The following is a 27,546-nucleotide window of genomic DNA, read 5'->3' on the forward strand; positions in this document are numbered from 1 at the left end:
GCGCGCCGGCGTGTTCACTCGGAATAACAGGGCCGCCGCAAAGACGCAATCCTGCGTACGGCAGTCCTGTAGTGGTTAAAAGGGGGTATTTTTTGCACTGGCACATTATAAGGTGAATTATTACTACTGGGGGGCATTATGATGGGCTTTATTACTACTGGGGGTCTATGGGGAACATGATTACTAGTATGGGCACTATGGGAGCATTATTACTTCTGGGGCACAGTGGGGACACTGTAGGAGCACTATTACTACCATGTGTGCTCTAGCAGAGAATTATTCCTATTGATGGGACTTTTGAGAGCACTATTACTGTGGGGGCACCTTGGCACAGTATCAGCTTACCACAATTATTTTTAGGGGACGTTATGTTTACACTATTAGTGTCAGGGGCACTATTTTCTAGGCGCAGTTATTTTAGGGCACTGTGTGCCAATAATTGAATAATTGAAGGGCACTATCTGCATGGTACTACTATTATCAGGGGGTTTATCTGTTTCTGCGGTATAGTATTGGGGAGCACAGCGGCACAGTATTGTGGGTGGTAGGATGATTTGTCCAGAAGATGGGGGGATGATGGAAAAGTAGTAAAACTACTGGTTCTGGTATTAAGGTCTGAAAGGAGAAGATGAGGAAAGAGAACATCTACATCAAAGAGACGTCACTGGATTTAAGAGGTATGTGGCGCTGTATTACCCTGTATGTAGGGGTGGATGGAGGGGTTAGTAGTACAGTGCTATCTGCACATTGTAAAAAAAAAAAAAAAAAAGTAATCTGCAAAATACTATATATTTGTGTCAGAAGTTGTGCTTTTTTAATTTTTAGAATAATGATGCAGCCATTTTATTTGACACTTTTGTACTGATTCTTTATTTTTTTCTCTATATTAAGGGACACTATAGTCACCAGAACCACAATAGCTAAACGTAGTAGTTCTGGTGTCTATAGCATGTTTCTGCTTTTTTTATGTAAACACTGCCTTTTTTAGAAAAAAAGGCAGTATTTACATTACCGCCAAGGAACACCTCTAGTGGCCACTCATCATTATTAAAAGTTACTACTCTACGAGGTGTGTGGATTTTTTTTTTTGTGTGTGTGTGTGTTGTGGTGGAGGGCGTGATTGCATGCTAGGGTGTGGGAAGGCGGGATCCAGGGGGCCAAAGTAAATTCTTGCCCGGGGTCCAATCAATATTAAAGACGGCCCTGCTCCCCATACAGTGGAGGGATCGCTTCATGTAAATGCAGCAGTCTCATTCAGACCAGGGGTCTTTGGGGTAAATGCACACATTCAGGATTTATGTGCGGAGAATCCGTACTGGAATCCGCAGGTGTTCGCAGAGAAATCCGTGTGGACAATCCGAATCAATTGGTGCGAATTTACATGTGGATTTGCATGCGGATTTGATGTGGATTTTCCTCTCCCCATTAAACTGAATGGAGAAAAACTGGTCAGGAAAAATAAAATAAATTGACATGCTGTGGATTTTAAAATCCCCACCGCAGCGCAAAATCGATACGGAAAAAATATGCTCCGTGTATATAAAAATGTCAAATGTTCATAGAATGCAATGTATATGACCTACGGTGCGGATTTTCCACACGCAAATCCATGCGTAAAATCCACACGCAATCCTGATTGCGTGCATTTAACCTCACTGTACATGAAGATATGAAGCTCTGTGCACATCCAAAAAGACCACCGTGTTGCTGGTAGATGGGCACATGCAATTTTGATCAAAAATGTATTCATGTCTAAGACACTAAATGTGGAGCACAGCTGAAATCTAGAGAATTTTCATTGATGTTTAGGATGGTAAATATCTGCCAACTCCTCGGTGTGAGCTGTCTTAATACTTACATTTGAATTTTTCTAGGGTCAATCACAAGAAGCATGAGATAGCACATGACGACCTCTCCAACAAGAAATAGCGTGAGCCTGCAGAGTAAAAATATGAAAAACAGGTTTACAACTTGCTTGAGGGTGTGATAAGTTTAGTAGAATATTAGACAAGTTGGCAAGATAATTTAATTATGTTTATGAACAGTAAAATGCTATAGCGTTAGCCCTGTCATTATATTCTTCTATAATCTATGAAATGCAATCATATTCCTTAAAGGGGTTGTCCCATCATATACAATGGGGGCATATTGCTAGGATATGCCCCCATTGTCTTATAGGTGCAGGTCCCACCGCTGGGACCTGCACCTATATCGAGAAAGGAGCTCCGCAAGGTGGTGGCTGGAGGACTCCGGTCTGGCCACCACCAAGCCGGCTCCCCATAGAAGTGAATGGCAGCTTGACCGGCCACCGCTCCCATTCACTTCTATGGGCTCAACGGAAATAGCTGAGCCAGTGCTTGGCTATGTTTGCCAGCCACAGCTCGCCCGGTGCGCCCTCCTTCACTTTCGGGGCTCCGTTCTCAATATAGGTACGAGTCCCATCGGTGGGACCCGCACCTATAAGACAATAGGGGTATATCCTAGCGATATGCCCCCATTGTCTGTCATGAAACAACCCCTTTGAGGAAGCTAGGATCCGGAACATAAAGAAACTGCCATCTTGTTAGTCATAAAGGTGTGTTTGCAAAAGGTAAAAACTGCTTTAATCCCAGGTTTTTAACAGATATGCTCATGTAACATAGTAACATAGTAACATAGTACATAAGGCCGAAAAAAGACATTTGTCCATCCAGTTCGGCCTGTTATCCTGCAAGTTGATCCAGAGGAAGGCAAAAAAAAACCCTGTGAGGTAGAAGCCAATTTTCCTCACTTTAGGGGAATAAAAAATTCCTTCCCGACTCCAATCAGGCAATCAGAATAACTCCCTGGATCAACAACCCCTCTCTAGTAGCTATGTCATTTTGTTATCTCATGTACATTTTGCCATGCTTTTTTTTTCAATATAAACCCATGAAAACAAATCACTCTGGTTTGTTTCTATCCTGTATGTAGCACTTCCTGTTGCTGTATCCAACCAAACCCATGAAGACTACTCCTTTCTCTGCCACAGCTCCAGCATCTAGTTACATAGACACTCCCCTATCACTGCCCTTAACACCCAGCTAATTTATAGCTCCTCCCACCAGCTAGTTATATAGACACTCGCCTATCACTACCCCTAACACCCAGCTAGTTTATAGCTCCTCCCACCTATCTAGTTACATGGACACTCGCCTATCACTACCCCTAACACCCAGCTAGTTTATAGCTCCTCCCACCAGCTAGTTATATAGACACTCGCCTATCACTACCCCTAACACCCAGCTAGTTTATAGCTCCTCCCACCTATCTAGTTACATGGACACTCGCCTATCACTACCCCTAACACCCAGCTAGTTTATAGCTCCTCCCACCCAGCTAGTTACATGGACACTCGCCTATCACTGCCCCTAACACCCAGCTAGTTTATAGCTCCTCCCACCCAGCTAGTTACATGGACACTCGCCTATCACTGCCCCTAACACCCAGCTAGTTTATAGCTCCTCCCACCCAGCTAGTTGCATGGACACTACCCTATCACTGCCCTTAACCCCCAGCTAGTTTATAGCTCCTCCCACACAGCTAGTTATATAGACACTCCCCTATCACTGCCCCTAACAACAAGCTAGTTTATAGCTCCTCCCATCTATCTAGTTACATAGACACTCCCTTATCACTTCCCCTAACAACAAGCTAGTTTATAGCTCCTCCCATCCATCTAGTTATATAGACACTCCCCTATCACTGCCCCTAACACCCAGCTAGTTTATAGCTCCTCCCACCAGCTAATTATATAGACACTCCCTTATCACTTCCCCTAACAAGCTAGTTTATAGCTCTTCCCACCCATCTAGTTACATGGACACTTCCCTATCACTGCCCCTTACAACCCCCAGCTAGTTTATAGCTCCTCCCACCCAGCTAGTTACATAGATACAACCAGCTAATTTATAGCTCCTCCCACCTATCTAGTTACATAGACACTCCCTTATCACTTCCCCTAACAAGTTAATTTATAGCTCCTCTCACCAGCTAGTTACAAAAACACTCCCTTATCACTTCCCCTAACACCCAGCTAGTTTATAACTCCTCCCACCAGCTACATAGACACACCCCTATCACTGCCCCTAACATCCAGCTAGTTTATAGCTACTCCCACCCAACTAGTTACATAGGGGCAGTGATAGGGGAGTGTCTAACACGCAGCTATTTACATAGACACACCCCTATCACTGCCCCTAATACCCAGCTAGTTTATAGCTCCTCTCACCAGCTAGTTACATAGACACTCCCCTATTACTGCCACTTACAACCCCCAGCTAGTTTATAGCTCCTCCCACTAGCTATTTACATAGACACACCCCTATCACTGCCCCTAACACCCAGCTAGTTTATAGCTCCTCTCACCAGCTAATTACATAGACACTCCCCTATTACTGCCACTTACAACCCCTAGCTAGTTTATAGCTCCTCCCACTAGCTATTTACATAGACACACCCCTATCACTGCCCCTAATACCCAGCTAGTTTATAGCTCCTCTCACCAGCTAGTTACATAGACACTCCCCTATTACTGCCACTTACAACCCCCAGCTAGTTTATAGCTCCTCCCACCAGCTATTTACATAGACACACCCCTATCACTGCCCCTAACACCCAGCTAGTTTATAGCTCCTCTCACCAGCTAGTTACATAGACACTCCCCTATTACTGCCACTTACAACCCCTAGCTAGTTTATAGCTCCTCCTACTAGCTAGTTACATAGACACACCCCTATCATCCAGCTAGTTTATAGCTCCTCCCACCAGCTATTCACATAGACACACCCCTATCACTGCCCCTAACACCCAGCTAGTTTATAGCTCCTCCCACCAGCTATTTACATAGACACTCCCCTATCACTGCCCCTAACACCTAGCTAGTTTATAGCTCCTCCCACTAGCTAGTTATATAGACACACCCCTATCACCCAGCTAGTTTATAGCTCCTCTCACCATCTAGTTACATAGACACTCCCCTATCACTGCCCCTAACACCCAGCTAGTTTATGGCTCCTCCCACCCAGCTAGTTACATAGACACTTACCTATCACTTCCCCTAACACCCATCTACTTTATAGCTCCTCCCACCAGCGATTTACATAGACACCCCTATCACACCCCCTAACTCCCAGCTAGTTTATAGCTCCTCCCACCATCTAGTTACATAGACACTCCCCTATCACTGCCCCTAACACCCAGCTAGTTTATAGCTCCTCCCACCCAGCTAGTTACATAGACACTTCCCTATCACTGCCCCTAACACCCAGCTAGTTTATAGCTCCTCCCACCATCTAGTTACATAGACACTCCCCTATCACTGCCCCTAACACCCAGCTAGTTTATAGCTCCTCCCACCAGCGATTTACATAGACACCCCTATCACAAACCCTAACACCCAGCTAGTTTATAGCTCCTCCCACTAGCTAGTTATATAGACACACCCCTATCACCCAGCTAGTTTATAGCTCCTCTCACCATCTAGTTACATAGACACTCCCCTATCACTGCCCCTAACACCCAGCTAGTTTATAGCTCCTCCCACCCAGCTAGTTACATAGACACTTCCCTATCACTTCCCCTAACACCCATCTACTTTATAGCTCCTCCCACCAGCGATTTACATAGACACCCCTATCACACCCCCTAACTCCCAGCTAGTTTATAGCTCCTCCCACCAGCTAGTTACATAGACACTTCCCTATCACTGCCCCTAACACCCAGCTAGTTTATAGCTCCTCCCACCATCTAGTTACATAGACACTCCCCTATCACTGCCCCTAACACCCAGCTAGTTTATAGCTCCTCCCACCCAGCTAGTTACAGACACACCCCTATCACCCAACTAGTTTATAGCTCCTCCCACCCAGTTACCTAGACACACCCCTAACATCCAGCTAGTTTATAGCTCCTCCCACCTATCTAGTTACATGGACACTCGCCTATCACTACCCCTAACACCCAGCTAGTTTATAGCTCCTCCCACCCAGCTAGTTACATGGACACTCGCCTATCACTGCCCCTAACACCCAGCTAGTTTATAGCTCCTCCCACCCAGCTAGTTACATGGACACTCCCCTATCACTGCCCCTAACACCCAGCTAGTTTATAGCTCCTCCCACCCAGCTAGTTACATAGACACTCCCCTATCACTCCCCCTAACACCCAGCTAGTTTATAGCTCCTTCCACACAGCTAGTTGCATGGACACTACCCTATCACTGCCCTTAACCCCCAGCTAGTTTATAGCTCCTCCCACACAGCTAGTTATATAGACACTCCCCTATCACTGCCCCTAACAACAAGCTAGTTTATAGCTCCTCCCATCTATCTAGTTACATAGACACTCCCTTATCACTTCCCCTAACAACAAGCTAGTTTATAGCCCCTCCCACCCATCTAGTTATATAGACACTCCTCTATCACTGCCCCTAACACCCAGCTAGTTTATAGCTCCTCCCACCAGCTAATTATATAGACACTCCCTTATCACTTCCCCTAACAAGCTAGTTTATAGCTCCTCCCACCCATCTAGTTACATGGACACTTCCCTATCACTGCCCCTTACAACCCCCAGCTAGTTTATAGCTCCTCCCACCCAGCTAGTTACATAGACACAACCAGCTAATTTATAGCTCCTCCCACCTATCTAGTTACATAGACACTCCCTTATCACTTCCCCTAACAACAAGTTAATTTATAGCTCCTCTCACCAGCTAGTTACAAAAACACTCCCTTATCACTTCCCCTAACACCCAGCTAGTTTATAACTCCTCCCACCAGCTACATAGACACACCCCTATCACTGCCCCTAACATCCAGCTAGTTTATAGCTCCTCCCACCCAACTAGTTACATAGGGGCAGTGATAGGGGAGTGTCTAACACGCAGCTATTTACATAGACACACCCCTATCACTGCCCCTAATACCCAGCTAGTTTATAGCTCCTCCCACCAGCTAATTATATAGACACTCCCTTATCACTTCCCCTAACAAGCTAGTTTATAGCTCCTCCCACCCATCTAGTTACATGGACACTTCCCTATCACTGCCCCTTACAACCCCCAGCTAGTTTATAGCTCCTCCCACCCAGCTAGTTACATAGACACAACCAGCTAATTTATAGCTCCTCCCACCTATCTAGTTACATAGACACTCCCTTATCACTTCCCCTAACAACAAGTTAATTTATAGCTCCTCTCACCAGCTAGTTACAAAAACACTCCCTTATCACTTCCCCTAACACCCAGCTAGTTTATAACTCCTCCCACCAGCTACATAGACACACCCCTATCACTGCCCCTAACATCCAGCTAGTTTATAGCTACTCCCACCCAACTAGTTACATAGGGGCAGTGATAGGGGAGTGTCTAACACGCAGCTATTTACATAGACACACCCCTATCACTGCCCCTAATACCCAGCTAGTTTATAGCTCCTCTCACCAGCTAGTTACATAGACACTCCCCTATTACTGCCACTTACAACCCCCAGCTAGTTTATAGCTCCTCCCACTAGCTATTTACATAGACACACCCCTATCACTGCCCCTAATACCCAGCTAGTTTATAGCTCCTCTCACCAGCTAGTTACATAGACACTCCCCTATTACTGCCACTTACAACCCCCAGCTAGTTTATAGCTCCTCCCACCAGCTATTTACATAGACACACCCCTATCACTGCCCCTAATACCCAGCTAGTTTATAGCTCCTCTCACCAGCTAGTTACATAGACACTCCCCTATTACTGCCACTTACAACCCCTAGCTAGTTTATAGCTCCTCCTACTAGCTAGTTACATAGACACACCCCTATCATCCAGCTAGTTTATAGCTCCTCCCACCAGCTATTCACATAGACACACCCCTATCACTGCCCCTAACACCCAGCTAGTTTATAGCTCCTCCCACCAGCTATTTACATAGACACTCCCCTATCACTGCCCCTAACACCTAGCTAGTTTATAGCTCCTCCCACTAGCTAGTTATATAGACACACCCCTATCACCCAGCTAGTTTATAGCTCCTCCCACTAGCTATTTACATAGACACACCCCTATCACTGCCCCTAACACCCAGCTAGTTTATAGCTCCTCTCACCAGCTAATTACATAGACACTCCCCTATTACTGCCACTTACAACCCCTAGCTAGTTTATAGCTCCTCCCACTAGCTATTTACATAGACACACCCCTATCACTGCCCCTAATACCCAGCTAGTTTATAGCTCCTCTCACCAGCTAGTTACATAGACACTCCCCTATTACTGCCACTTACAACCCCCAGCTAGTTTATAGCTCCTCCCACCAGCTATTTACATAGACACACCCCTATCACTGCCCCTAACACCCAGCTAGTTTATAGCTCCTCTCACCAGCTAGTTACATAGACACTCCCCTATTACTGCCACTTACAACCCCTAGCTAGTTTATAGCTCCTCCTACTAGCTAGTTACATAGACACACCCCTATCACCCAGCTAGTTTATAGCTCCTTCCACCAGCTATTTACATAGACACACCCCTATCACTGCCCCTAACACCCAGCTAGTTTATAGCTCCTCTCACCAGCTAGTTACATAGACACTCCCCTATCACTGCCCCTAACACCCAGCTAGTTTATAGCTCCTCCCACCCAGCTAGTTACATAGACACTTCCCTATCACTGCCCCTAACACCCAGCTAGTTTATAGCTCCTCCCACCATCTAGTTACATAGACACACCCCTATCACTGCCCCTAACACCCAGCTAGTTTATAGCTCCTCTCACCATCTAGTTACATAGACACTCCCCTATCACTGCCCCTAACACCCAGCTAGTTTATAGCTCCTCCCACCAGCGATTTACATAGACACCCCTATCACACACCCTAACACCCAGCTAGTTTATAGCTCCTCCCACTAGCTAGTTATATAGACACACCCCTATCACCCAGCTAGTTTATAGCTCCTCTCACCATCTAGTTACATAGACACTCCCCTATCACTGCCCCTAACACCCAGCTAGTTTATAGCTCCTCCCACCCAGCTAGTTACATAGACACTTCCCTATCACTTCCCCTAACACCCATCTACTTTATAGCTCCTCCCACCAGCGATTTACATAGACACCCCTATCACACCCCCTAACTCCCAGCTAGTTTATAGCTCCTCCCACCAGCTAGTTACATAGACACTTCCCTATCACTGCCCCTAACACCCAGCTAGTTTATAGCTCCTCCCACCCAGCTAGTTACATAGACACTCCCCTATCACACCCCCTAACACCCAGCTAGTTTATAGCTCCTCCCACCAGCGATTTACATAGACACCCCTATCACACCCCCTAACACCCAGCTAGTTTATAGCTCCTCCCACCAGCAAGTTATATAAACACTCCCCTATCATTGCTCCTGTTACTGCTTTGACACGCCCCTGAACATAACATCATAGGAAATAGGAAACAGCTGCATGGACATGGTCATGTGACCACAGCCTAGAATAGAACATAGTAGCAATAAAGGTAAAAGAAAGACATTACAAAACAACAGCTTCCCTCATAAGTGATTATTGTAAAGAGTGTTGATGTAAATTGGAAAACCTAAGCTATTAAATTCTGGGTTTAGCTGCAAAATGCTTTCGTTTCACAGTTGGATTGCTGGGATTTTAATAGGTTTTGCAGAAGCATTATATGAAGTGAAACATATGCTACATAAAGTCTTTTTAAACAAGAATACTTTTATCTCCCAGTCTCTAGTGGTATATGTGATTAAGAAGCTATGTATGTGGTGATGGAGTTTAACCCCTTCCCGACCACTACAAGTAGATTTACTTCAGCGTTCGGGTATTTTAAAAAAACTTGTGAGCGGGCACCATAGCCACCGGGTGCCTGCTGTTTCAAACAGCAGGCAGCTGGGATTAATTTGGTCCATCGACAATTACGTCGATCGCATACATTCAACCTCTCAGATGCCGTGGTCAAATGTGACCACAGCATCTGAGAGCTTAAAGACGAGGAGCGCACACTCCCGGCCGTGTGCAGGCTTCATCCAGCAAGGACCGGGGAACCAGATGTAGTGTGCAGCAGCCTCTGTACTTAGAAGTGGTACAATGCTAATGTATTGGAGTCTATGAGAAAAAGCTATATCATGATTGCTTGTTATAGTTCCCTAGGAGAATTATGAAAAGTGTAAAAAACATGTATTAAAAAATATTTACAAAAATTAAAAATTATAATCACTCCTCTTCCCCCAAAATTAAAATAAATATACATAAATAATTTTCATAAATATATCACGAGCATCACCAAGTGTGAAAATGCTTGCTAATATTTATTCCATACGGCAAATGGCAAAACAGAAAAAAAAATCTAAATGTCCGATTTGCCGTTTTTTGGTCGCTTCACCTCCCACAAAAAAATGAATAAAAAGTGATCAAATAGTCATACACAACCCGGAATGGTATCAATGAAAAGTACAGATTGCCCCGCAAAAAATGAGTCCTAACACAGCTCTGACTCTCTTTACAAACTGACCCCTACACACGTGTTGAGACACAATCAATTATTTATTTACAATTGGTCATATAAGACCATTAGTTGTCTCTAGATTAACACGTGCTAGAATTTTATATTTAATATATAACATTTATTTTGAATCCCTAAAATTATTCCTACCTATAACACACTTAAAGTTTAAAATTTTCAGCTGCGTTTGCATTGTCCCTTTAAATGGCCAGTTAGAGCAATGTGGCTGCCTGGATATCTGCTCAGCAATAGAGGTTGCTTAATAGACTCCTCTATTTCCACACGGCTAAGCACTGTGCTGCGCAGTGTCTGCCGTAACTTTGCAGTCTCCTATCTTGGAATCAGTGTTTGCAGGTCCTAGCTAGTCAATTTGCTAATATACATTGCTGGGCCATCACTGAGCAAACCGCTAGCTGGTTAAAACACTAAGTTCACAATCTGCCACCCGACATGTTTCGCCAGGGATCTGGCGTCTTCAGGGGTTTGGGCAGTAACTGTGAAGGGGGCGGGGTCCGGTCTTTATAACCTCCCTTTCGATGTCAAAATGCTCCTGACTAATATGTATCTCTTTTGTTGCTACCTGTATCATTTTAGCCAATCCAAGTTAGCTTCTTAGGACCTTCGGCTATTATGTTGCCTCCCACAATTCCTATTGTCCAATAGGTGCCGTCTCTGTGAGTGCGCTTGCGTTCTCACTTTACTGCGTACCTGATGAACAGATGGTAGTGCGCATGTCAGGGTACTTTGTCTTCACAGCGGGCATCCTGATTACTGCGCGTGCGTGTAGTGATTGCAGTTAGCTCTCTCCCCGTTATTCGCGCTTGCGCACTTGTATTATAGAGGCATATCGTAGTAGGGTGTATACTTCCACTACGCATGCCTGGGAACTTTGGTAAGTGGGGAGACCTTGCATGAGCTGCGCATGCGTGAGGTGATACAGTAGTTCAATCTTCCCATCACCAATGTTTGCATGCGAGCATATGAACTTTGAATAGATATATTCGGCTTAATCCTGTATCAACTCTGCATTTCTCTGGATGCTGGTGTCTGTAAGATGTTTTCTTTAGCTTTAGCATTTTCATGGGGTCCATAGCCTTTTGTCATATGCTCTTCCCTAATTTCACATATCTACTTGCTTATGTTTTAATTCACAATATTTTACTATATTAGCCTAATGTGCATATAAGGGGACCTTGACCTCCCTTAGGTCACCGAGTCCCTATGCAGGCTGTCCCTGTATGTAGAACTGCCACATAATGAGTTAACCTATAGCTACTCAAAAAAAGGAGGATACAGGGCCGATGGTTACCTTTACAATTGCGTATATTATAATAGTTTTATATAACCTATTTATTATATTGTCTTCCGCAATCAAGGTATCTATCATACTTTTACGCTGGTAGCCTAACTATTTTCTTATTCAAGGATCAGTATACTTATGTTCTCTGTTTCTTTTCTTTCAGGTCGCTTGGTCTCATCTCACTACTAGGACTGCTGGTAGACTGGTAAGTATACATGTAATTTTAATTTTCTTTATATTCTCATATTTGTATTGTTATCTGTATATCCCAAATTAATTTCAGAACATTTTTATTTTTTTATTTTATTTTTTTATAAATTTTTGAGTATATGACACATTTTGTAAGGACCACTCTGCCCCCTTACTCTTACTTATGTCTTGGTTCATAGATAGTATATCTAATCTGGTTAGTAATTTTTATTTTGGAGTTCCTAAATCTCTTTTCAGAGGAACGAGGCATATGTAAATCCCTCATTTAGACCATGGGGGGCTAGACTGCCTAGACGATATATCCAGCGAGTCTCCTCCTGTTGTAACCTTTTATCAAGATTCCCCATTCTGGGGCCTAGCTTTACTTTCTGAATACCCCATATTTTTAAAGTCTGGGTATTCCCATTATGATGGGTTTGTACATGTCTTGAGAGGGGTGTGTCACCGGCCGTGTTTATTGTACTAAGATGTTTCGAGATGCGTCTCCTCAATTCCTGTATGGTCTTACCTATATAGATTTTGGGGCACCCACATTGTATGGCGTACACTACACCCGTAGATTTACAGTTAATGTATTCTTTAATTTGATATTTTTTATTGTCAACCGGGTTGATGAATTCTTTTTTTGGTATCATTTTTCCACAGAAGGTGCAGTCACCACAGGGGTAGGATCCCACCGTATTCAACCAGGTAGGTTTCAACTAACACAGCTCTGTACACATAAAAGTAAAATGTTATGGTGATCAGAATATGACAATGCAAAGAAAAACTTTTTTTCCCAAAGTTAAGATTTTTTTTTCAGTATTAACCCCTTAAGGACTCAGCCCTATTTCACCTTAAGGACCAGGCCATTTTTTGCAAATCTGACCAGTGTCACTTTAAGTGCTGATAACTTTAGAATGCTTTGACTTATCCAGGCCATTCTGAGATTGTTTTTTCGTCACATATTGTACTTCATGACACTGGTAAAATGAAGTAAAAAAAAAATCATTTTTATTTATAAAACAATACCAAATTTACCAAAAATTAGTAAAAAAAATTGCAAATTTCTAAGTTTTAATATCTCTACTTCTATAATACATAGTAATACATCCAAAAATAGTTATTACTTTACATTCCCCATATGTCTACTTCATGTTTGGATCATTTTGGGAATGATATTTTATTTTTTGGGTATGTTACAAGGCTTAGAAGTTTAGAAGCAAATCTTGAAATTTTACAGAAATTTTCAAAAACCCAATTTTTAGGGACCAGTTCAGGTCTGAAGTCACTTTGCGAGGCTTACATAATAGAAACCACCCAAAAATGACCCCATTCTATAAACTACACCCCTCAAGGTATTCAAAACTGATTTTACAAACTTTGTTAACCCTTTACGTGTTCCACAAGAATTAATGGAAAATAGAGATACAATTTCAAAATTTCACTTTTTTGGCAGATTTTCCATTTTAATAATTTTTTTACGGTTACAAAGCAAGGGTTAACAGCCAAACCAAACTCAATATTCATGGCCCTGATTCTGTAGTTTACCCCATATGTGGTCGTAAACCGCTGTACGGGCACACGGCAGGGCGCAGAAGGAAAGGAATGCCATACGGTTTTTGGAAGGCAGGTTTTGCTGGACTGTTTTTTTTGAAACCATGTCCCATTTGAAGCCCCCCTGATGCACCCCTAGAGTAGAAACTCCATAAAAGTGACCCCATCTAAGAAACTACACCCCTCAAGGTATTCAAAACAGATTTTACAAACGTCGTTAACCCTTTAGGTGTTCCACAAGAGTTATTGGCAAATGGAGATGAAATTTCAGAATTTCAATTTTTTGGCAAATTTTCCATTTTAATCCATTTTTCCCAGTAACAAAGCAAGGGTTAACAGCCAAACAAAACTCAATATTTATGGCCCTGATTCTGTAGTTTACAGAAACACCCTATATGTGGTCGTAAACAGCTGTACGGGCACACGGCAGGGCGCAGAAGGAAAGGAATGCCATACGGTTTTTGGAAGGCAGATTTTGCTGGACTGGTTTTTTTGACACCATGTCCCATTTGAAGCCCCCCTGATGCACCCGTAGAGTAGAAACTCCCAAAAAGTGGCCCCATTTTAGAAACTACGGGATAGGGTGGCAGTATTGTTGGTACTAGTTTAGGGTACATATGATTTTTGGTTGCTCTATATTACACTTTTTGTCAGGCAAGATAACAAGAAATAGCTGTTTTGGCACCGTTTTTATTTTTTGTTATTTACAACATTCATCTGACAGGTTAGTTCATGTGATATTTTTATAGACCAGGTTGTCACGGATGCGGCGATACCTAATATGTATTTTTTTTTTTTATTTATGTAAGTTTTGAAAATGATTGAAAAATCATGTTTTAGTGTTTCCATAGTCGGAGAGCCATAATTTTTTCAGTTTTTGGGCGATTACCTTGGGTAGGGTATGATTTTTGCGGGATGAGATGACGGTTTTATTGGCACTATTTTGGGGTGCGTGTGACTTTTTAATCGCTTGCTATTACACTTTTTGTGATGTAAGTCGACAAAAAATTGTTTATTTAGCACAGTTTTTATTTAAAAATTTTTACGGTGTTCATCTGAGGGGTTAGGTCATGTGATATTTTTATAGAGCCGGTAGATACGGACGCGGCGATACCTAATATGTATACTTTTTTTTTATTTATGTAAGTTTTACACAATAATATAATTTTTGGGAAAAAAAAAATCATGTTTTAGTGTCTCCATATTCTGACAGCCATAGTTTTTTCAGTTTTTGGGCGATTATCTTAGGTAGGGTGTCATTTTTTGCGGGATTAGATGAATGTTTGATTGGCACTATTTTGGGGTGCATATGACTTTTTGATCGCTTGCTATTACACTTTTTGTGATGTAAGGTGACAAAAAATGGTTTATTTAGCACAGTTTTTATTTTTTTATTTTTTACGGTGTTCATCTGAGAGGTTAGGTCATGTGATATTTTTTTAGAGCCAGTCGATACGAACGCGGCGATACCAAATATGTATACTTTTTTTTAATTATGTAAGTTTTACACAATAACAGCTTTTTTCAAACAAAAAAAATGATGTTTAAGTGTCTCCATATTCTGAGCCATAGTTTTTTTATTTTTTGGGCGATTGTCTCAGGTAGGGGCTCATTTTTTGCGGGATGAGGTGACGGTTAGATTGGTACTATTTTGGTGGGCAAACGCCTTTTTGATCGCTTGCTGTTGTACTTTTTGTGATGTAAGGTGACAAAAAAATGGTTTATTTAGCACAGTTTTTATTTTTTATGGTGTTCATCTGAGGGGTTAGGTCATGTGATATGTTTATAGAGCCGGTCGATACGGACGCGGTGATACCTAATATGTATACTTTCTTTCCCCCCCTATTTTTTACCCAATTTTTTTAAACTTTATTTGGGGAAAATGACGTTTTTGTTTATTTTTACTTGAAACTTTACATTTTTTGGGGGAAAAACTTTAAAAAATAAAGTTTTTTTTCACTTTATATTTTGTCCCACTTTGGGACTTGAACTTTTGGGGGTATATTCCTTTACAATGCATTCCAATACTTCTGTATTGGAATGTATTGGCTGTATGAGTAATACTGTGTGTATTACTCATACAGCTTCCGGGGCCTGTGAGATCCAGGGGGCTGGATCTCACAGGCTCTTCACTGGAAGGCAGCGCAGATGCCTCAGGAAGGCATCGCGCTGCCTTCCATGCCATCGGGTCCCCCCCACAGCCCAATGGGGACCCGATAGCACTGCTGCCGCCGCCGCCCGCACCATAAAAAGCCGCAAACCACAGGTCTGAATTGACCTGCGGTTTGCGGCGATCGCCGACACGGGGGGGTCACGGGACCCCCCCGCGCATTTAGCCGAGGTGCCTACTCAATGATTTGAACAGGCATCTTGTTCCGATCACCGCCCGCCGGTGATCGGAACAACACATGACGTACCGGTACGTCATGTGTCCTTAAGGACTCGGGAAACATGCCGTAACGGTACATCATGTGTCCGTAAGGGGTTGAAACACAAGAAAAACTATACATACTGTATGTGGTATCATTGTAATTGTATTTATCCAGAGAATAAAAGTAACAGGTCAGTTTTACCGCATAAGAAACGGTGCAAAATAACCTCAATAAAACTCTGGCGGAATGGTGTTATTTCTATATAATTCCACAACCATTGGAATTTTTCCCCCGTTTCCCACCACATTATATGGAACCATAAATGGTGCAATTAGAAAGTACATCTTGTCCTTCAAAAAACAAGCTCTCATAAGGCTATGTGAATAAAAAACGAAAAATATTATGGCTTTGTGAGGGCTTGGAGTAAAAAAAAAAAAACGGAAAATCACCCGGTCTGATAGAGAAACCATCAGTTCACAACATATCAGCCATACTGGAAGCAGTCAATGAACCTGATGCACAGGATAATTGTGACAAACTGTGTCGAAAATAAAGATCCAAACCATAGAGGTAAAACCAGAAACTTTATCCGTTGCGTGTGAGGGCCGGATAGGATGCGGGTGCGTCGCGGGAAAAAGTGCGAGTAGGTACGCAATTGAAGTCAATTTTGACTGCCATTGCGTTCCGATTTTGTTTTTCTCACGGGGTGCAATGCTTTTTGCACGCGCGTGATAAAAAACTGGCTGTGGTACCCAGACCCGAACCTGAACTTCTTCACTGAAGTTCGGGTTTGGGTTGCTATTCTGTCGATTTTTATATTTTCCCTTATAACATGGTTATAAGGGAAAATAATAGCATTCTTAATACAGAATGCTTAGTAAAATGTGCCTTGTGGGTTTAAAAAATAATATTTAACTCACCTCATCCACTTGATCACGCAGCCGGCATGTCTTCTTTCTTCTTTTTTCCGGACCTGCAAAACGACCTTTGGTGACGTAATCAGGTGACATCACCAAAGGTCCTGCTGAATAAAGATAGAAGATTTCTATCTTCATTCAGCAGGACCTGCGCTGACGTCACCGCGCTCGCCACGTGGTGAGCGCGATTACGTCACCAAAGGTCCTTTTGCAGGTCCGGAAAGAAGAAGCAAGAAGACGATGCCGGCTGTGCGATCAATTGGATGAGGTGAGTTAATTTTTTTTTATTTTATAACACTTCAATCTACAGTTTACTAAGCATTCTGTATTAAGAATGCTATTATTTTCCCTTATAACCATGTTATAAGGGAAAATAATACAGAAAATACACTTTAATGGGGTCCGGGGTTGCTTTCATCCCTATCATCTCCTAGCAACCATGCGTGAAAATCGCACCGCATCCGCACTTGTTCACCTCACGCATTGCACCCGCGCAGAATACTCGGCCGTGTGAAAGGGGCCTTAGGCTCCTTTCATATCAGCGACATTAAGCTGGCAAACACAAACTGCATACAGATGTTGTCCGTATACTGTATGTTTTTATCACGCACCCACTCACTTAAATGGGCGAGTCTTATATGAACCTGCATGGTGCATGCTGCACCTTTCTCTGTGCAGGCCAATGGTCTCACATGTGAATTTCACCATTGACTGTAATGAGTTAGTCCGTGTGCTGTCGGTTCTTACATTCATGGGTATGTTAGCTTTCACATAGATATTATAATGATACCACAAGACGATTTCTTATTAGAGGTTAGCATAAAGTATAACTGCTACAGAGCAATGGATTTTAATTTTCATTGTAGCTTTATAGGAAGGAGCGCAATACTCATATCTCACCATCCGAAGCAGTAGGTTGACAGCCCAATTCCGAGCAAGGTGGCAATGCCATGTCTGACTTTTGGTCCACAATGAGAAGGAGGCAGACAGTATCGGAACAAGAAAGCCAAAATGAGTGCAGAGAGCTGTCCAGTGAGGAAAAGGCGCTAAAATAGAAAAAACGAAAAAACATTGTAACTGCATGCACATAGCTAAAATATGACTTGATTTGTAAGAAATGCTATTAGCCAACAGAGGTAGTGATTAGAGATGAGCGAACTTCTGTTTTAAGTTCGGCGTCTAAAGTTCGGCTTCTGGGTAGCGGAGGATCCCGATATGGATTCCGAATTCCGTTGTGGTCCGTGGTAGCGGAATCAATAATGGCCAATTATTGATTCCGCTACCACGGACCACAACGGAATTCGGAATCCATATCGGGATCCTCCGCTAACCGGAAGCCGAACTTTAGACGCCGAACTTAAAACAGAAGTTCGCTCAACACTAGTAGTGATCCTATTGCACATACAGATGATCAGGTAGATTAATCGGTCTGTGCAAAAGGTGCCAGCAATCACCCAATGAATGAGGAAACGTCCATTCATCAGGTGATCCTGTCGTTCTGCCGACACCAAAAATCGTTGTTCCTGCGCAGCAGATCGTTCTGTCTAAACAGTGATCTTCTGCCTAGGAACAATGATTCTCTATGGGGACAAGTGATCCCTGGATCAATCTCTTATCCCCATACAGTGGAGGTGATTGTTGCATGTAAATACAGCCCTCATCTCCACTGACGAGCAGGGAATCATTGGGAACGTCTGCTTCATTCCCCATAATCTGCCAGATCATCGGCCAGTGTAAAGGGACCCTGAGCCACTTCAAATATACTGCCAATAGTATACCTGTCAACACGGTGACAATATTTTTATTGTTCTCCCATTTTTACTTGTTGAACCAAGAACAACATTTTCACAAAGGAAATGTTTCAGTCTAAGGGCTCATGCACATGAACGTGTGCCAGCCGTGCCCGTATTGCGGCCTACAAACATGCTCTATTTTTTTTTTGCGGTGCAGATGGATCGCAGACCCATTTAAGTTGAATGGGTCTACATCTGTCAGCACTGGCCACACATATTGCGGTCTCCAATGCACGGCACGGGCGGCACACATTCGTGTACATGAGCCCTAAAGCTGGTCTTACACATCTGGTGGAATGACATGGCGATTTAACATTGTAGGGGAGGGGGCACCACCAACATTGTCCTCATGGTGAGGGATAAAATTGAACATACAATTTAATTGTTTCTCCAGGAATCTAGCAGATGTACATTAAACTGTAGGGGAAGTATGACTGCAGGATCAGACTACATAGTTTTTTCCAATCTGTTGTCATGGAGACACATAGTTCTGCATGGAACATAAAAGGTGTACACAGCTTTCAAAGAAGACCTGTAACCTCACCTGGAGGGCGGTTGTGCATGCGCAGTGTGCCCTCCACCACTTTCAGGGCTCTGTTCTCGGTGGACCCGCACCTATCAGACAACGGGGACATATCTTAGTGATATGCCAATTGATTCGGATGGGAGAACCTCTTAAAGTTATAATTGTCTTTTGATTCAGAGACTGCGCAGACACAAAAGTGCGTAGCCGGTGACCAATGATGTTTGCATATAGCACCTGTATGGGGAATCTCTCTGTAACCCGCACCACATTTTTTTTAAACTAGAGCCTTTGACAGAAAACCAACTGTCGGCTATTAAAACGATAATCTCCTTCATAATGTAATGCTTCATTTACATCGCCCATAAACTGCCACAGGAGGTGGTGAGGGCGAACGCGCTAAAAGAGTGTAATAATGTTACAGGCTATAGTTACTAGATTTCTATAGTTACTAGGGTCGTTGATCCCCCTCCACTGACAAGTAGTCTAGGCTCATAGATCCAAAGCCGATTCATTCAGAAAAACTTTGATTTTAATGCTGTCTCCGTACAGCATTAAAATGAATGGACTGAGCGAAGGCAAAATTCTAATTGGCCGCAGTCTGGTGAGACTTCGGTGAATTAATTCGGTATTCCTATCTGTCTTTAAAAACATTTTAAAATAGGAATCCAAAGTCGTGTTTGTTACTGGCTGGTACCTTGGTACGAAACCCGACTTCAGATTACTAATTAAAAACGTTTTTAAATATGCAGATAGCAATACCAAATTAACTCACTTAAGTCTTGCAAGACTTCGGCCGATATGAATTTTGCTTAAGCGCAGCCCATACATTACAAACAAAGGGGGACATTTATCAAACCGGTGTAAAGTAGAACTAGTTGCCCATAGAAACCAATCAGGTTCCACCTTTCATTTTTGACAGCTCCTTTGGAAAATGAAAGGTGGAATCTGACCGGTTGCTATGGGCAACTAAGCCAGTTCATAAATGAAGCGCACCAGTCTGGCCTACAATGACATATATCAATGAGTTATATCATAGCTTAAAAAGGTATCTGGGGGCACAGATGCTTTATTTGTGATAATTTGGATAGGTTAAAAAAATCACTTTAGATCGAGAGGACCAGTGACGAATTGGCACATGACGGAGGGGTAGGTACTGTGAAAACCATGTTTTTTTCTGCAGGTTGGATTCAAAATGCATTTTCCCAATAGTACTGAAGAACACCACCACATTTTTGTTAGACTTAGTTTCTGTGCCTGTAATTTTCTAAGAAGGGACAGCCCTGTATACTGCAGGTGACAACCACATCCAATAGCATTGTGAGCTACTCTCTTCCCATAGCTAACATTCACTACTGTGGAGGTATCTCAGTCCACCCTGCTGTTTCCATAATATAGGCCATCTCTTCTGCTTCCTGTCCTGGCTCTTTAACTTCCTCTTTGTTTAGACTTTTAGCACTTCTGACAGTCTTGCTTAAAGGGGTTCTCCGTCTTTTTCTTACTGATGATCTAATCCTCTGGTTAAGTCATCAGCATCAGCAGGGGCGGGCTGGGCCGGGGGGCAGGGAGGCAATTGCCCCCCAGGCCGCCCGAAATAAACGGCCACTGGGCCGACCGTCTTAAAAAAAAAAAAATTATTTTTTTTTTTTTTTTTTTATTCTTCAGGGCCGCACCGCCGATCATCACCACAGGCGGCGCGGCCCTGGATGTCATTGCGGCCGTGCTGTGTGCTGTGGGGCAGGGGAGGGAGAGGCGTGTCCCTCCCCTGTTCTTCTGATAGGCCGCAGGCACTAATGCCTGCAGCCTATCAGAGGCCGGCTCAGGCAGAGCAATGACGTCATTATCATTGCGACGCCTGAGCCAGCACACAGCAGGGACACAGGCCAGAAGAGGCTGCATCGCTGCTGATGGAGGTAAGTATTAGTGTTGTTTTTTTTTTCTTCTTTGCAGGGGGCTGGCACTATTGGGGGGGATCTGGCACTATAAGGGGGGCTGGCACTATGGGGGGATCTGGCACTATGGGGGGGGGATCTGGCACTTTGGGGGAGCTAGCACTATGGGGGGGCACTATAGGGGGAGCTGGCACTATAGGGGGGGCTGGAACTATGGGGGAGCTGGCACTATGGGGGGGCTGGCACTATGGGGGGGCTGGTACTATAGGGGGGGCTGACACTATGGGGGGCTGACACTATGGGGGGCTGTCACTATAAGGGGGCTGGCACTATGGGGGAGGAGCTGGCACTATGGGGGGGCTGGCACTATAGGGGGGCTGGCACTATGGGGGGGGGGATCTGGCACTATGGGGGGGATTTGGCACTATGGGGGGATTTGGCACTAAGGTGGGGAATCTGGCACTTTGGGGGAGCTAGCACTATGGGGGGGGGGCACTATAGGGCTGGCACTATGGGGCAGCTGGCACTATGGGGCGGCTGGCACTATGGGGGGCTGGAACTATGGGGGGCTGGAACTATGGGGGGGGCTGACACTATGGGGGACTGGCACTATAAGGGGGCTGGCACTATGGGGGGGGGCTGGCACTATGGGGTAGGAGCTGGCACTATGGGGGGGCTTGCACTATAGGGGAGCTGGCACTATGGGGGGGGCTGGCACCACGGGGGGGGCTGGCACTATGGGGGAGCTGGCACTATAAGGGGGCTGGCACTATGGGTGAAGTGGCACTATGGGGGGGGCTGACACTATAAAGGGGCTGACACTATAAAGGGGCTGGCACTATAAGGGGGCTGGCACTATGGGGGGGGGGCTGACACTATAAAGGGGCTGGCACTATAAGGGGGCTGGCACTATGGGGGGGGCTGGCACTATGGGGTAGGAGATGGCACTATGGGGGGGCTGGCACTACGGGGGGGGCTGGCACTATGGGGGAGCTGGCACTATAAGGGGGCTGGCACTATGGGTGAAGTGGCACTATGGGGGGGCTGACACTATAAAGGGGCTGGCACTATAAGGGGGCTGGCACTATGGGGGGGGGGGGGTGGCACTATGGGGTAGGAGCTGGCACTATAAGGGGGCTGGCACTATGGGGGGGCTGCCACTATGGGGGGCCTGGCACTATGGGGGGCTTGTACTATGGAGGGGGAGCTGGCACTATGGGGGCATTTCTTGCTGGCACATTATGGGGGGGCACCATGGGGGACAGGAGCACTATGGGGGTATCTGGGGGCTCTAAAGGGGCTTTTTTTTAATTATTGGCACATTCTGGGGGGCACTATAGGGGAGAGCAGCACTATGGGGCATCTGGGGTTACTATAGGGGCATTATTTGGGGGCACTATGGGGAAGTGGGGGCTCTAAAGGGGCCTTTTGTATTGGAACATTATGGGGGGCACTATGGCATTTGGTAGCACTAAGGGGGCATTTTTTACTGGCACATTATGGCAGGCACTATAGGGGAGAGCGGCACTATGGGGCATTATTTGGGGGCACTATGGGGGAGTGGAGCACTATTGGGGCATATGGTGGCACTAAGAAGGGAAATTTTTTTACTGGCACATTGTGGGGGAGAGGAGCACTATAGGGGCATCTGCTGGGGGTACTAAGGGGCATTTTTTTACTGGCATATTATGGGGGACACTATGGGGAAGGGGGAGAGGAGCAGTATGAGTGCATTTACTGGGGCACTATATAGGGGTATTTTATACTGGCATACATTATGGGGACATTAGCTCAACTGCGGGCACTAAGCGGGGGTATTTCATGTACTGTCACATTATAGGGAAAATTAGTACTACTAGGGGGTATTATGGTGAGCTTTACTACTACTGGGGGGCTATGAGGAACATGATTACTAGGGCACTATTGGGGCATTATTACTACTAAGTGTGCTCTGGCAGATAATTATTTCTATTGGTGGGATTTTGGGGGGCACTGTTACTTTGGGGGCACCCTAGCACAGTATCAGCTTAGCACAATTATTTTTGGGGGACATTATCTTTATACTATTAGTGTCTGGGCGCAGTTATTTTTTAGAGCACTGTGTGCCAATAATTGTTTAAGGGGGCACTATCTGTGTGGTAGTAGTATTCCCAGGGGTACTGTTTCTGCAGTATAGTATTGGGGGTGGCAGGAAACTAATGTCTGTTTCTCAATCTCTGCAGAGACGGGAGATGGCTGAAAAATCATCATGGCGGTCTGGTCTGAATGGAGAAGATGAGGAAAAAGAACGTCTACAACAAAGGTGACATCACTGGATGTAAGAGGTATGTGGTGCTATGTAGGGGAGGAGATGCTCCGGCTCCTCCCCCTGCCATTTGCAGAAGGAGGATTCAGAGCTGGGTGAGGATGACGAAAGGGGGCAGCAGGCCACGGGCGGGTGGCAGATGGTGGGGGGGAACCACAAGCCTTAAGCAGGATCTGGGGAGGGAGGAGAGCGGAGGAGCTTCCTGGCTGTAGCTTGTTGTATAAGCAGGCAGTGCAGCCAGGACAGGTCCTCCCCTCTTCGTATGATGTGTAGACAGGCCTCAACTATAGAATGTCAGCTGTACAGTGTGTGTTGGGAGTGGCCTATTAAATGTAGGAGGGGCTTTTAATAATGGGCGGGGCTAAAAATGGGCCACTTGACTGGATTTGCCCCCCAGGACTAAGGCTGCCAGCCCTCCCCTGAGCATCAGATTGGCAGGGGTCCCCGGTGAATGGGGCAGAGCTGCGCCCAGGCCTCATGACATAATGGCCTGCGGGAAGCAGTGAGAAGACTTCAGCGCAGCTGCGAGTGCTGCTGCCTTCTCAACTAGCAGATGAGATGCTGATGACCTATCCAAAGGATAGATCATCAGTAAGAAAACAGCGGAAAACCCCTCCAATCCTATAAAAAGCCCCCCTATATGCCGGGCCCCCCACACTGAATCTACTTACCTGGGTCTCCGCTCCCTGCGCCGCTCCTGGTCGGCAGGTAGCAGGTGATGCTAGGGAGGCTGATCCCTGTCCCTGCCTGCCATTGGCTGCCCCCCACCAGATGTTTTCATCCATGCACGGGAAGAAGCAGCAGCGGCGGTGCGGGGACCAGGAGCAGCGCAGGGAGCGGGGACCCAGGTAGGTATATTCAGTGTGGGGGGCCCGGCATATGGGGGGACATTTTATAGGACTGGATAACCCCTGTAACTTCCTCAGTCAGGCCGTCACAGCAACCAGAGAAATCTCCTGTAGTAATTCAATTAGAACATCACACATTACACTAATCAATGCAATGTCTTTATCTACTCCTATCAAAAGAACAATACAGCTGTCACACTATTATCCAAATTCTAAACCTACTATAAGGTTTCATGCACACGGCCGTTGTGTTGGTCCGCATCCGAACCGCAGTTTTGGCGGCTTGGATGCGGACCCATTCACTTCAATGGGGCCGCAAAAGATGGGGACAGCACTCCGTGTGCTGTCCGCATCTGTTGCTCCGTTCCGTGGTCCGCCAAAAAAATATAACATGTCCTATTCTTGTCTGCGCTTTGCAGACAAGAATAGGCAGTTATATTAAAGGCTGTCTGTGCCGTTCCGCAAAATTGCGGAACGCACACGGACGCTATCCGTGTTTTGCAGATCTGCGGTTTACGGACCGCAAAACACACAACGGTCGTGTGCATGAGGCCTTATAATGAGCATTACCTTGCAGATAAAGGGGTCATTTATTAAACAAAAATATGTCTATATTAGGCTTATTTCTGGCACAGATTGTGGCGCAAAGGTCCTTTGCATCTGTGACTTTTCCTCGCTCACGCCAGTTCTAAAAAAGTAGGCATGGCTTGGGCAGGGAAGGGGACGGGCCAGAAGGCCCGTTTTATTTGCCACTTTCTACACCTGGTTTAGGCATAGAAAATGGTCTAAATGTAAGACAGCAAGGAAACTGTCCTACATTTAGAAGCGGCGGTGGATGAGCAAAAGTTATGCAGAAGCTTGCGCCAACTGAGACGGATTCATTGCCAGTGCTGGGCCTTATCAAGACTGGCGTCTAAAACGCTGGTCTAAGGCCTCATGCACATGACCGTTGTTTTAGTCCGCACCCGAGCCACAGTTTTTGAGGCTCGGGTGCGGACCCATTCACTTAAATAGGGCCGCAAAAGATGCGGACAGCACTCCATGTGCTGTCCGCATCCGTTGCTCCGTTACATGATCCGCTAAAAAAATATAACCTGTCCTATTCTTGTCCGTTTTTCAGACCAGAATAGGCAGTTAATTCAATGGCTGTCCATTCCGTTCCGCAAATTGCGGAACGCACGCGGACGCCATCCGTGTTTTGTGGATCTGCAATTTGCGGACCGCAAAACACACAACGGTCGTGTGCATGAGGCCTTAATAAATGTGCCCTAAAATCTTTCCCTCAAAGCAGCAGTGAATTGACAATTAATTACCTGTCTATACAGGAGGTGTTATAATTTGTGTTGCTACAGATGAATAATGAGTTTTATTTAATTACCAATCGCATAGTACTGCTGAAACGAAAAATAAATGTGGCCCCAATTTTTTTTTAAAAGGCGTTTCTATGAATATTGCGTTAAAAAATACCTCTGATGTAAGTGTCCCCTAAATATGATTCTTCTTTAAAACCCATGTGTTATGTAGCAAATGATATCACTGTACACAGCATATGTATTTCATTATTTTAAGAGGCTGACGCTGGAATCCAACATCTTGAAATAATAAACTTGAATACAGAGAATACAATCCAGCATAGCCCTTATCAGGCTGTATTGCTTAAAATGACCAACAATACAGGCCCCTTTGTTGCATTGAAGCCATTAAATCTTAATTGCTGTGTTCTATTCACAATAAAACGTTATATCCGCAATAATGTACAGATATTACAATATTATACAGTTAAATAAGAGTGCCCAAGCTGGACGAAAAAGAAAGTTATGTTAATAAAAAAAAGTCACAAAAGTGAAAAAAGTGTGATACCATTTTAGGCTAACTTCACACTAAGGCTGGTTTCACATGGGCGTTGCGGGAAAAGGTGCGGGTGCGTTGCAGGAACACGTGCAATTTTTCCGCGCGAGTGCAAAACATTGTAATGCGTTTTGCACGCGCGTGATAAAAATCTGCATGTTTGGTACCCAAACCTGAACTTCTTTACAGAAGTTCGGGCTTGGGCTCTGTGTTCTGTAGATTGTATTATTTTCCCTTATAACATGGTTATAAGGGAAAATAACAGCATTCTGAATACAGAATGCATAGTACAATAGCACTGGAGGGGTTAAAAAAAAATATATATATAATTTTAGGCTACTTTCACACCTGCGTTAGGTGCGGATCCGTCTGGTATCTGCACAGACGGATCCGCACCTATAATGCAAACGCTTAGATCCGTTCAGAACGGATCCGTTTGCATTACCATGAACAAAAAAAATAAAAATACATTTTTTTTATTTTTTTTGTTCATGATAATGCAAACGGATCCGTTTTGACTTTACATTGAAAGTCAATGGGGGACGGATCCGTTTGAAAATTGAGCCATATTGTGTCAAATTCAAACGGATCCGTCCCCATTGACTTACATTGTAAGTCTGGACGGATCCGTTTGCCTCCGCACGGCCAGGCGGACACCCGAACGCTGCAAGCTGCGTTCAGGGGTCCGCCTGCTGAGCGGAGCGGAGGACAAACGGTGCCAAACTGATGCATTCTGAGCGGATCCGCATCCACTCAGAATACATTAGGGCTGGACGGATTCGTTCGGGGCCGCTTGTGAGAGCCTTCAAACGGAGCTCACAAGCGGAGCCCCGAACGCAAGTGTGAAAGTAGCCTAACTCACCTTAATCCACTTGATCGTGCAGCCCGGCTTCTCTTCTGTCTTCTTTGCTGTGTGCAGGAAAAGGACCTGTGATGACGTCACTCCGGTCATCACATGGTCCGTCACATGATCTTTTACCATGGTGATGGATCATGTGATGACTGGAGTGACGTCGCTACAGGTCCTGTTGCTGCACACAGCTAAGAAGAAGACAGAAGAGAAGCTGGGCTGCGCGAGCAAGTGGATGAGTTAAATTATTATTATTTTTTTAACCCCTCCAGCGCTATTGTACTATGCATTCTGTATTCAAAATGCTATTATTTTCCCTTATAACCATGTTATAAGGGAAAATAATAATGATCGGGTCTCCATCCCAATCGTCTCCTAGCAACCGTGCGTGAAAATCGCACTGCATCCGCACTTGCTTGCGATTTTCACGCAGCCCCATTCACTTCAATGGGGCCTGGGTTGCATGGAAAACGCACAATATAGAGCATGCTGCGATTTTCACACAACGCACAAGTGATGCGTGAAAATCACCGCTCGTGTGCACAGCCACATAGAAATGAATGGGTCAGGATTCAGTGCGGGTGCAATGCGTTCACATCACGCATTGCACCCGTGCGGAAAACTCGCCCGTGT

The 27,546-nt window shown here is 44.7% G+C and overlaps 1 protein-coding gene across 2 annotated transcripts in view; it reads right to left on the reverse strand.

Annotated features, from left to right (window-relative positions):
- Positions 1–27,546, reverse strand: part of LOC120995230 (lysophospholipid acyltransferase 2-like) — a 96,175-nt gene that overhangs the window by 49,873 nt on the left and 18,756 nt on the right. Inside the window, exons 2-3 of one of the 2 annotated variants that reach the window (XM_040424294.1) lie at positions 17,755–17,900; positions 1,859–1,936 (exon numbers count right to left, since the gene is read on the reverse strand). In XM_040424294.1, coding sequence (XP_040280228.1) covers positions 1,859–1,936; positions 17,755–17,900 — 224 coding nt within the window. The remainder of the gene's footprint in view (positions 1–1,858; positions 1,937–17,754; positions 17,901–27,546) is intronic. The other variant, XM_040424295.1, reaches the window with a different exon arrangement.

The sequence above is a fragment of the Bufo bufo genome, chromosome 3 (genome assembly GCF_905171765.1).
Source record: "Bufo bufo chromosome 3, aBufBuf1.1, whole genome shotgun sequence".
In the NCBI taxonomy this organism is placed as follows: Eukaryota; Metazoa; Chordata; class Amphibia; order Anura; family Bufonidae; genus Bufo; species Bufo bufo.